This window comes from Trichoplusia ni, chromosome 6 (assembly GCF_003590095.1).
Source record: "Trichoplusia ni isolate ovarian cell line Hi5 chromosome 6, tn1, whole genome shotgun sequence".
Lineage (NCBI taxonomy): Eukaryota > Metazoa > Arthropoda > Insecta > Lepidoptera > Noctuidae > Trichoplusia > Trichoplusia ni.
Window position 1 is genome coordinate 1706522 of NC_039483.1, and position 12893 is coordinate 1719414.

The 12893-nt window shown below is 36.0% G+C and overlaps 1 protein-coding gene across 1 annotated transcript in view; it reads right to left on the bottom strand.

The window, feature by feature from the left end:
• Positions 1-12018, bottom strand: part of LOC113495092 (protein Skeletor, isoforms B/C) — a 35009-nt gene extending 22991 nt beyond the window's left edge. Inside the window, exon 1 of the mRNA XM_026873686.1 lies at positions 11572-12018. Within this exon, the coding sequence (XP_026729487.1) occupies positions 11572-11650 (79 nt within the window). The 5' untranslated portion in view covers positions 11651-12018. The remainder of the gene's footprint in view (positions 1-11571) is intronic.
• Between the last annotated feature and the right edge of the window lie 875 nt (positions 12019-12893).

The following is a 12893-nucleotide window of genomic DNA, read 5'->3' on the forward strand; positions in this document are numbered from 1 at the left end:
TGGCTAAGCTACAAGTGCTCAAGTCCATTGATCACAGGATAAGCTACGCTTGATACGACCGTATATGGGTGACCATCTATGTCATTACGAGTCCTTCTGTGTTTTGGAAGGCACGTTAAATTGTTACAGTCATTCATCTTTAACAGGCGCTGCTGGTAGTGAGACGCGAAAACGTCTGGCAACCAGTCTTCCTAAGCGGTTTTGTGTTCCCTAGGTTCCTTGGTAATGAGCACAGGTTAAAAAAACAGAAACACTGGTACTTAGTTGTGTCCGATTAGACTAGAAGAAGACCACGGAAAAGGCTAGGTTGATGATGTGTTTTTTATCTATACTTAATTTTATAAAGCTGAAGAGTTTGTTTGTTTGAACGCGCCAATCTCAGGAACTACTGGTTCGACTTGAAAAAATATTTTTGTGTTGAATAGACCATTTATCAAGGAAGGCTATAGGCTATTTAACATAACGATATTATTCATCTTTGAGGGCTTCCGTTGCGTGCGCTGCGAAAGAGGTTTAAGATCTTCTAACCACGTGGCCGAAGTCGCGGGGAACAGCTAGTTCAGAATAAAAGAGCTCACAAAAACTGAGATATCTTCATCGAAATATAGAATTCGTATTAACCAGCCCGTGCGTGGCATCAATATGAAAACTTCGTGATGAGCGTAATTTATTACTAAGTAACACAACGGACGATACTACCCTAAAACGACAAAAGCATGATTATCTTTTTAATAAATGGAGATAAAATCATGTTCATTGTACCTGCTCAGCGCTGACGTGCGAAGGGACTCCACCCTCGCCATCGTCCCCATCTATGCGAAGATCGTTGTATCAATCAAATCAGCGCTTCCTAACAAAATTCCCTACGAGACCGTGAATTGTATGCACCCTACCATCGTACCATCCATCTTGTCCCGCCGGTCCCGATGGTCACCCTAGTCCCAGTGTTTTACATTAACATAATACGGATACATCGTGTTGTAGTCTTTTAGTGTGGATTGGCAATTTTTAGTTCGTTTTGTGGAAATGTTTTGGTTGTGTGCGTGGTGTATCCGGCTTTTTTTACATGTGTGCTTTGCACAAGTCTAGTCAACTTGAATTGAATATGAAGATATACTATATTTTTTGTATGTTTTATCGATCTTATATGTTATGTAATGTTTGTGGTGATTGGAACAAGATCTTCCCTTATTATTAATTTTTGAAAATAAAAACTGGATGTGTTAAAAGAAAAATACATTATTAAATGCAACTCCAACTTGTCTTTCAGAAACTCTTTAAACCGGCTAACTTATTGCCTATGCATATCAGAATTATCAGAAAATTACATATTAAAACAGTTGCTGGAATTTAGACCTGCAACGTAAACGGTTTTGCGAGGCATGTAATTTAGTTATGTAATGTATATGAGAGAAATAAAGACTTTGAATTGAATTGAATTGAACTATGTGCACAATAATTCAATCTTTGAATCCCTAGTTCACATAAATACTTAGACCTTTGTTTAGTCCTAGCTACCGCATTAGGTTAAGTAACCTGTAATGGTAGATTAGTGTTCTAATTAAATAAATAAATGAGTTAAACCTTTGGCATACAAAGCATCGAAACTTTGCATCTGTGGTCATAACATAATTAAAAAGGTGATGAGTTCTATACTATAAAACAGTAACTCAACTAACCTAAACGTTCCCAGTATCCTTTAACGTCGCTGGTATTGAACTCGGCGCATGTGGCGTCCCTCAAGGGTGCGTAGGGGGGCCACCCTAGTTTAGACAGTATTATGTTTGAACTGCACTTATCTTCCCCATAATACAATAGGCCGAGCATCGTACGGCACACTTGCATTGATATCGCTCTTATTTAGCAGAGGGTAAGGGTCATTTTGTAAGTGTGGAATTTTAAATGATACATTGAAGATGAGGCTTGGTTTTGCTGGTGATAAGTTAATACGCGGGTTTTAAAAATGACAAAACTCTCAAATGTTTTCTGCTGTAATGAAATGAAATGAAATGAAATCATTTATTCTGTAAGTAGGATATATCATCACTTTTACATGTCTTCTTATTTTTTTGAGAACGCTGGAGTCGACATTTCCTATCTGACTACCCTGAGAAGAAATGTCGAAACAAACTCAAGGGGTCACAGTCTCTTTTAAAGTCCAGACAATTTCAATGCGAATAGATATGTATAAACCAATGCACGGTATTTTTTTGGACTGGCCTTTTGAAGAAAGTACCAGATCGATCTGAGCAAGGGAAAAAAACAAATAATCTCACTCAAATCGCCAGTTTGAGAAACTACAATTAACATATACCTGCATAAAGTTTATACTTACAATAAAATAAAATAAAAGCAAAAAAGATTGAAAAATAAAATAAAATTAATAATTCGGTAAACATTATATGCAAAAGCACAAAATATGTCAAAAATTGTGTAAATGTATATGCAAAAGCACAAAACATGTCATCAATTAATTAAAACGTATCATATGCAAAATGCAAAACACATGTCAGCATGCAGAAGATAACCGGGCAGCAATAGACAGCTCTATTAGCGATCAGCTCAATCCCATGCGTTTTTATCAGTAAGATAGTCAGATATCTTGTAATATCCTTTTTTGGATAACTTAGCTTTGACATATACTTTAAACTTCTTAATAGGTAATTTACGAACGTCAATGGGAAGTTTATTGTAAAAGCGTATACATTGATCCATGAACGAGTTGCTAATTCTGTGGAGACGAGTGGAGTGAACAGCCAAATTATGTTTGTTTCTAGTGTTCAAGGAATGTACATCAGACATTTTTACAAATTCAGGCTCGTTTTTGTGAACATACATTAAATTTTCAAGTATATACTGTGATGTTACAGTCAGAATGTTTATTTCCTTGAATTTCTCTCGGAGAGAAACTCTTGGCCCTAAGCCGTAAATCGCGCGAATGGCTCTTTTTTGCAAGACGAATATTGAATTAATATCGGTACAGCTGCCCCAGAGGAGAATGCCGTACGTCATTAAGCTATGAAAGTAACTAAAATAAACTATTCTGGCTGTATCCACATCAGTTATCTGTCGGATTTTTTTCACAGCATATGCGGCTGAACTTAATCTTCCAGACAACCTTTCAATATTTGGGCCCCACTGCAATTTGGCATCAACAGTTATGCCAAGAAAAACAGTTGACTCAACAGGGTCCAACTCTACTCCGTTTAGTTGAACATTGGTATAGTTGCCTCACATTAGGCGTTGAAAATTTTATCAATTTGGTTTTAGCCGAATTCAAAAGTAGATTATTTACATTAAACCAATGGACAACCTTCGAAAGTGCATTGTTCACTTCATCGAAATTTAGGAGTTGACGTTTAATTTTAAACACAAGTGAGGTGTCATCTGCAAATAACAAAATTTTGTGATTTTCCCTTATATGAAAAGGTAAATCGTTTATGTAAATAAGAAATAAAAATGGTCCTAGAATTGAACCCTGCGGAACACCCATTGTAACCACAGCACCTTCAGATCTTTTACCGTTCACATCCACTCTCTGAATTCTATTTTCTAAATAAGATCTTAAAAGACTAAGAGCATTTTTTTTAATACCATAATGGTGCAATTTGTTAATAAGCGTTTCATGACATACACAATCAAAGGCTTTGGACAAGTCACAAAACACGCCCAGAGCATCCTGTGAATTCTCCCAAGCCTCGAATATATTTTTTAGTAATTCCACACCTGCATCTGTAGTAGACCGACCCTTAGTAAAACCAAATTGTTTCGTATGAAACAAGCGGTGTTTATTAAAATGAACTAGCTTTTGATTTAAAATTAACTTCTCAAAAATTTTGCTCAGAGTGGGCAAAATTGAGATAGGCCGAAAGTTTGTGGGATCGGTTGTACTACCTGATTTAAAGAGTGGAACCACCTTACTCAACTTCATTAAATTTGGAAAAACACCGGAAGTGACACAAGAGTTGAACACTACTGCCAGATGGGGGGAGATGGATTTAATTATTGAAGACACAATATGTACAGACATTCCCCAGAGATCAGCAGTCTTTTTTACTTCTATTTGTCGAAATGACTCAAAAACATCTTTGCTACTAACAGTTGTAAATTCAAATCCCGTGCCACATTCCTCTACACATTCCTTGAGTATCGATAATGCGGCGGTTGGAGACGACAACAGTCTGTGTCTGCTGTCTTAGATGTTGCCCGCGACTTCGGTGGTTAGAAGATATAAGTTATGATTCATATCTGCTCTGTTTTTTTCACATTTCCATTGTATCTTCGCTCCTATTAGTCTCAGCATGAGGGTTTATAGCCTAAAACCTTATTCGATTAATGGTCTATTCAACACAAAAATAATTTTTCAATTTGAACCAGTAGTTCCTGAGATTAGCGCGTTCAAACAAACAAACAAACTCTTCAGCTTTATATATTAGTATATATATAGATAAGTTCTGATCCTCTAACAAGCAAATATTAGTTTTATTAGCTTTTTAATAGCTTCTGTGGAGACGGAAAAGTAAAGAAAGGTTACAAAACGCAGTTTTTTTACAGTTATTGGTATGCCTCCAATAATTGTAAGACACCAAATGTCGAAGGAAAAAGATAAATTCTGCAACAACGAGTCTAAAAAATCTTTGATCAGTCTGATACTTAGAATTCTGCATAAAAAGAGTCATGAAAACCTCGGAAAATCTTTTCTACGTTTTCTAGATCAATGAAAAGGTTGTATAGCATAAGATATAAATCTAGCAGGTCTAGTAAGATCTATTGGAAAGGATCGCGACCATAAAACCATATGCAATCTGCAGTTAATCAAGGAACTTGGATTTGCTCACACCGTGACTTAATATATCGTGTGCTCTGATCATATTAATATATAGTCGTTAAATATACGGAATCATTGATTTGCTGTTAAATTACCTTGACATTTTCCGTTGCACCTTTTAATCGTTTTCAAGAAAGTCTGAAGTGAAGTAAATATTGAAGATCGGTTTTAATTGAAGTAAACCTCAGAAATCCAAACATTCCGGACAAGCAAATTTAAAATACCTACTTTACAATGGTAATTTTATTCCAAAATGATCACCTTTTTAGCAGAAACATCCAAAGGAGTATTTTACTACCCTATGCAAAAACAATTGTTTTTTTTTAAATCAAAAATGTACTCCGCCGAGCAAGCCCGATCCTAGACAAAATTTCGAGAAAATTGATAGTTGGGATATATCCGAATATATTTCAAAACATTTTATTTCCGAAATCTTTAATTGTAACTACATCACTACCATCTTTCTCAGGGCATCGTGGATGAAGTATCACGTACAAACAATAGTGCGATAACGTATTCACGAGAAGCAGACAATGCACAATGCAGACAGGCGTCATGTGAACCCCACGTCGTCGAGAAATCGACGCCAACCTCATAAAACTAGGCACTGTTTACTAACTGATCGACAGCCTACAATCTACAATAGAATGGATCGCACCTTTCAAACCTTTCATTTGTCCCGAATATTGCTGTGACTGGTCTCAAATTTATTTCGACGAGCTTCGTGGTCGAGTGGCGTACGCACCGGGGTCGATCCCCGGTCGGGTCAATGTAAATATTCACATTTCTACATTGTCTCGGGTCTGTGTGTTTGTGGTACCTTAGCTGTATCTGAATTCCATAACACAAGTGCTTTAGCAACTTACTTTGGGTTCAGAACAATGTATGTGATGTTGTCCGCATTATCATTATTTATTTATCAGACAAACATTTAAAGGTTTTTAATTTGCATTCGGCATATGGATTTGGATTCCTATACCTTCGTCAGTAGCTTAATTTCAGCCGCATAGAAAATTTGGTGCATGTTCTATAAATATATATCACTACTTAAATCTTTGAAACTACTTGACGGATTTTGAGGTGGTTTTTTTAATAGAAAAAGTGATCCCACCAAAAACATTAAATGTAAAAAAATGCCAAGTCTCTCGATGCAGTCTTTCCATCGTAAAAAGTTTTGAGATCTCATAGAAGCCAAGTCCTATTCAAAATATTTTGTAGTTATAAATCAACATTTAGTAATTGTATCAATAGTTTTCTTTATATTATAATTATAGTGACTTGGCAATGAGCACAAGAAGAAACAAATAAAACGGCATATTTGTAGGAGTTGAAAGTTACACACACCGCATGCGTAAACATTAATATGACAAAATTAATTTTCTTTTGGTTTATCCGTGTCGTCCCAACCGAATTTCGGCAACGGCAGTCAGTCTTAGTGTACTCTCGATTCATTTACTTTCATAAAGCGATGGCCCGTAAGGTATTCTTAATTATTGTATTGGAGCATGTAGTCGGTAATGACCATCATGATTCACACATAACAAATAATCTGATCACTGGTCTCGTCAGTAACATTTGCACATAATTCCAGGCATCAAGCAGCTTTTAATTTGTGCTCATTGCCAAGTCACTATAATTATAATATAAAGAAAACTATTGATACAATTACTAAATGTTGATTTATAACTACAAAATATTTTGAATAGGACTTGGCTTCTATGAGATCTCAAAACTTTTTACGATGGAAAGACTGCATCGAGAGACTTGGCATTTTTTTACATTTAATGTTTTTGGTGGGATCTCATTTATTTTTTGTAAGTGTATTTCTTTCTTTTTTTTTAGGTGTCATAATTTCTAGGACTTCAGCTACTGCTTTGCTTAGAACCCATTCTCTATCTCTATCTCTTTTGTTTCTTCTCTGAGACTTCGTTACTTCTAATGTAAACAAGCTTAAAGTTATATATATATGCATATATATATCTACTAACTTACAAACTATAGCTAAACTAAACTAAATAACACGTAAAGTTCTCCGGATATCAATTATCACTACAATATTTTTTAGTTTCGAAATGGTTTTTCATAGACAGGTGGCGCTATCAAATGAAAATTATCGAATTATTCTGAAGTACTACTTAGACTGCGCTTTGTAACGAAACCATAGCGCGATTCAGACACGTACAACGCCATCTATCGAGCGCGCATACAATATTTATCGCAATACAATGGAGTTTTAGCTTTATTAATTTAATGAATTATGAATTTTATGTATTAATTTGTATTAATGATAGTCTGTGTATTACATTTATATTATTCTTTTCTATTCTATGTATGTATTCATCCAATTGAATAGGTACTTAAACAACGAACAAAGTTAACAATGCAGTCAAAATCCATACATAATGTTCTTGCCAAACCGCAAATATAAAATTGTTTTCTATGGCATATTATTTTTTAATGTTTTTATAATTTTTCCTTTATATGTGGCTAAGGACCTATCTTGGTGCAAAATTTGAAGTTTCTAAGTCTGCTAGAAGTACCTTAGATTTTTGATGATCTGTCAGTGAGTCAGTGAGTGACAAAATGGTGTAACTTTGATCGACCGTAACTCCTAAACCATTAATTCAATTGGCATGTAATTTCGAACTTAAGCTTGTTCGAATGCCTACTATTATTCCCCGAAAAGCTAAACTCCTAGCTTTGTCCACGTCGAAGATACAGGGGGGGCGAAACAGCCGCGAATCGCTTCGAGAAAAGATGGTACGGCCGTGCCCGTTTTGCTCGAGACTTGGCAGGGGCACTGCCGTGCCCTCAGATTCGTGAGGAAGGTTTTAAAGTTTAATCTATGCATAATTTAGTAGAGGACCATAGTCAATTTTAGAGATTTCAAATGTATTTACTTTTTTTTACGCTTTCATTGCAAACGCTGGCTTAACCGCAAGAGATAAATTAAAATAATGTTCTACAATATTGTACACCATAAAGAGATCTATAAAAAAGTCCGCGAGAGCATATCTCTATCTTTTACGGTTCGTTCACAATAACCACTTATTTTGTAACAATTTTATTTTGCACTTTCATCGCAAACGCTGGCTTTACTCTATGACCTAAATCAAAATAATGTTCTAAAATATTGTACACCATAAAAAGATCTACAAAAAAGTCTCAGACATCATATGGCTATCTTTTAAGATTGACTCACAATAACCATCCTTTTGGCCATAATCTTTGGGGGAGGCCTACTTTCAGCAGTGGACGGCGATAGGCTGAGATGATGATGATGAACCACCCTTTTGGCTATAAAACAAAACATTTTTGCGAAGCTGTTTTTGTTGAGATGGTATAAATTTTCTTTCAAACGCTTATTCCAAAGTAGTTTCATAACGATGGCATGAATGCTTATCAAAATATAGAACGTTAAAGAAATTCTGTAGCGTAAATTAGCATTGCTGTCGTACGAAGCCGGGGCGGGTCGCTAGTTAAACATAAAATATAGAAAATGAATGAATTCAATACATCCAACAATAGTGTGCCGCACTCATAAACCGGATCTAAGAAAACGTGATTTTCTCAAGGTCAAACAGTCATCATGCCGTTGACAGACATAAAAAGCATCATTTGTTTGGAATCATGCTTCAAAGCTCTGCTAATGGGTGTGACATCACGCTTGGTGCAGAATAATGAATTTTAGAATATTATTATTTTATAATACTAAGCTGTTGATCGGGTTGAACAGGGAGCTAATGTTATTTTAGTTCAAAAGCCATACCAAGTTGTGTTTTAATAAAGAAAAAAATATTTGTGAACACCGTGGAGGACTAATTGCAAAAAACACAATTATAAATTTGCCAACTACTCGTATATTGTTTTATAATTGCGTTTATTTTGCAACTCACAAAATAGCACAGCTGAAGTAGCAGCAGTTCACCGCAGCGATCCGAAAGTAGACCGTATGTAGAAATAAAGATGAACTCAGTCGATATCAAGAGGAAAGATTTTAATGTAGGATTTGCCAATCCTAATAGAGCAAGCAAATGAGACATTCGAAATTAATGTTAGGTATATAATATTCCACAATTTCACACAACGCCATCTATGTAGTCTCAAGCTAAACAAAGCTTGTAATATGAGTACTAGACAACTACAACAACAAAGGTACTTAACTATTTCTAAAAACACACATACATATATTATCGATAAATACACCCAGACACAGATCGCGCTCATCAAACAAACATTTGTATGGTGGGAATCGAACCCACGTCCTCCGGTATAGCAGTGAGGGCTAATAACCAGTAGACCAACAGACCAGTCGAAAATATTTAAATATCGTCGTTAAATAGCCTAAATAACGTACTGTACGTAACACTTAGTTGTTTATAAAAAGGCTTTCCTTTAAAAAGAACTCAAACATCAAGTAAACCGCGTAAAAGTTGCAGGCCGGGGTCCGTCCCAAACTGTGGGTCCCTTCTGACCTCTTAGAGGTCACGGTAAAAAAGTTCGTCCTAATTAACATTCTATGGAGTGTAGACCGCGGTTTATTATGTGTTGAAGAGGAAAGTTGTGTAAATTCCTTTCTATAAATTATTGCCAGTAATATTGAATTTGCATCACTTGGTACCGCCGACCAACGTGTTCGTTTCATCGAATAAGTCTTTAATATCAGGCTACAATTTTTGCCATGTTTTTGCACTTGGCAATAATTGACGCTTGATCCATTAATGAACCGGCTATTAAGGTAGTACTATTATAGTTGTGAAAGTTTTTGATGACCGTAGAAAATGGAGGAAATTATTATCAGATGGGATAGTCGCATATGATAATGCCCACGACGTCCCACGTCACCAACGAATGGCACGACCTCCGACGTCGCCGGGAACGCAATTTGTCTACTCCCGTATAGGCCTTGTTAGCCATCAGCGCAATTGCAATGTAAGAAAAAAGTCATAAAAAATTATGATGATGAGAAAAAAAATTAACACGGCTGCTGTTTCAATCATCTGTGATAGATGTTAGAGGCCACTGATGATGATGATGTGAAAGAGATCAAAGACAGCAGCAGAGATCACTCCAGGCTAGTTCAAGAACAAGACAATGTGACAACGTAGGTAACCATCAACACCAAGAAGAAGTTTTAGAAGTTTTACGTATGAGGTAAATGGTAATCACTAAAATGAATTCCTTTTGTTAATCGTTTCTTTATACATATATGGATTTAATTATAGACATGTTATAAATAAACCGGACAAGATAAATAATTGACTAGAACTCCTTGTAAACGAACTTGACTTACTTAACATGTTCATGCTTTATTGAATAGCTTTAGACATAATAAATAGTTTTTTCGCAAAGATTCCTCTAGCATGGTAACTGCCGAACCCGGTTTAGCAATCACATATTGGTCAAGTCTGATCTTTCCCACGTTTTTTTTTTATTTTTTTTATAAACTCACTTTCTTGTTTGTCTGTTTGTCGTTCCGGTTGGATTTTTGCAACAAAATTTTGAGGCACTTCTCGATAAGCTAACAGGCTGAAATTTTCAGGGTAGCTTCAAACCCGATGACAATGCCGGGCCCGTGTTGTTTGACGGGCCTGTTGGTCTAGTCAGGGTCCCTGACTGTTATACCGGAGGTCGTTGGTGCGATTCCCACCCAGGACAAATGTTTATGTGATGAGCACGATCATTTGTTCTGTGTCTGGGTGTTATTTATCTATATTTAGAAATATATAAGTATATTTATCAGTTGTCTAGTACTCATAATACAAGCTCTGCTTAGTTTGAGACAAGATGGCGTTGTGTGAGAGTTGTTTAAAAAAAATGCAATTCACAACTATAAAAACTGTCAAAATTTGATAAAATCTGACATTTAAAAACGTGGGTATTAAGATTTTTTAAATCGATTATTTAAAAAAAAAAACAAGATCGGCCTTATAGAAAATAGCTATCAGTAGAAGGGTCCCGTGTTTCATACCAGCAAACCCAACTTTAAAAATGAGGATGTTCACAATTCGTCGGTTTCCCCCTTTGTTATACTTGTTACCTCAGACCTTCGGAGTGGATGAACGGATTTTGTGGATCCTTTTTTCATTTAACGTGGAATAGCTTTCAAAATATCATGAAGTTTTTCTCATTAGTCTTTTTTTAATTTAGTTTTATATTTTTGTTGTTAAAATATATAATTGGTTTTACTCAAGATTTTACTCATATTGAATGGTCGTATTTGTCATTTTTACATTGTTATAGTTCTAAGGCATATTAAAACTAAAACCAAGAGGTTTGTGAGACACACGCATTAATAATAATAATAAACTAATTATGTATGGAAATGTGATCGATCGTCAATTTTTTTAGGAAACCCGTCTGATTGTTGTATTACCTGTTTGTTATGAAAGCTCTTGGCGTTTTGTTACATGATGGTATTGCGTGTACCATGCGGCCATGCCAACTGGAAATAAGTATACCTACACACAAAACAAATAATAGGTACAACGATACTGCTTAGTTCATAAAGATAAGCAGTACCCTTTTATATCATACGTCTTGATAGGTAAGTGAAAAAAACTAAAAAAAAAACCAAGGGTTACCTCATTAAAAAAATATTAATTTCTTTTTTAAATACTGAGCTTTTGTGAACCAACCCTTTTAACCCTGGTATAACAATTACTGAAAACTTCTAAAAAGGTTCTTTACTTCGTCCTAGTTTATCAAAAAAACTTAACACAACAACAAGAAAATCGACTTACCGGCGACGAGTAGCAGGAGTACAACCGCGAGACACAGCTGCGGCGCGGCGCCGCGCGGGGGCGGGACCCTCCCCGTCATTGGCCGAGCGATAGGGGCGGTTTAGCTATAACAACACAGCCTTCAGCGACGAAACCTTCTTATTCAATTCACTCACTCCACTGAGACGCCAAAAAAAAAATCTTGACAATAATTTTAGCGCGGACGTTTGACGTTTAAACTTTTTTTTAATCCACGCACCGGTACGTTCGCGCTCAGCCACCGCGCGCCACAGACTACACTTTCACTCGCGGTCTAAACGCTGGTTGCGTCATTTGTTTGTTTACTTTCACTATAATCAGTCACATTTGAGATATTGTAACTCCTTGGCTTACGAACTAGTTATTGTCGAAGTTGCTTTAGTCTTCGTTTTGAATTGGCTGATGGCTGGATTGACATGGAAACTTAATCTGTTGGGGTTTCAATGTTAGAAGGTTCTATGTAAAGTTCATTGAACCTTACACAATTGTTTATTAGTTATCAACTTCACAGTCACGCATAATGTTACGGGTAGTCTAAAGCTAGGAAGTCTGACAACAAGTCTTACTAAGGGGTAACGTGTGGCCCAGGTAACTGGGTCGAGGAGGTCATATAGGTCATAGTAGCTCCTTCAAAACCCCTTGCTGCATCCAGTTAGACTGGAATCCGTCCGCGACATAGTAGGAAAAAGGCTAGGATGACGATGATAAATTCACCTAGCCTAATCTATAACTATCAAACAAAAATACTTAAAGGATTTTAATACATTTAAATAAGTTTTAATACATTATTGAGTAAATGAGCTATTGGTATGCGCTATGGTGATATATAATTTACACGTGACTGTAAGCTAACAACCCGTTTTGCAACTAAACTGGTGCGTCGTCCGTGTCTTGTAATTGAAGGTAAGTTCGCATCACTCGCGAAAGGCTCCGTTCGTTGAAGGCCGAGAGGATTGCCACAACGTTGCATCACAGTTAACATGACGGATTCTGCTTTAGCTAAGTATTGATGTAACTATATAACTGAGTTTCACTTCAAATACATTTGGTGTGAGTCCCATGTATTTTTGTTTAGAAAATTGAATAAGTTAATGAGGCCTGGATATTAGTGTTTTACATAAATTACCCACACATGATAATATACACATAGGTTTTCCATATTCATAATATTTTTTTGTTTAAATTTTCTATCTCAGGGAATGTTGAAAGGACTATACAACGTGGCGCTTTATTAATTTGACATACGATTGGGGTTAGTAGCCATCACCTCGGTCGGTGAATAAAGGATTGCAACACATTGACAT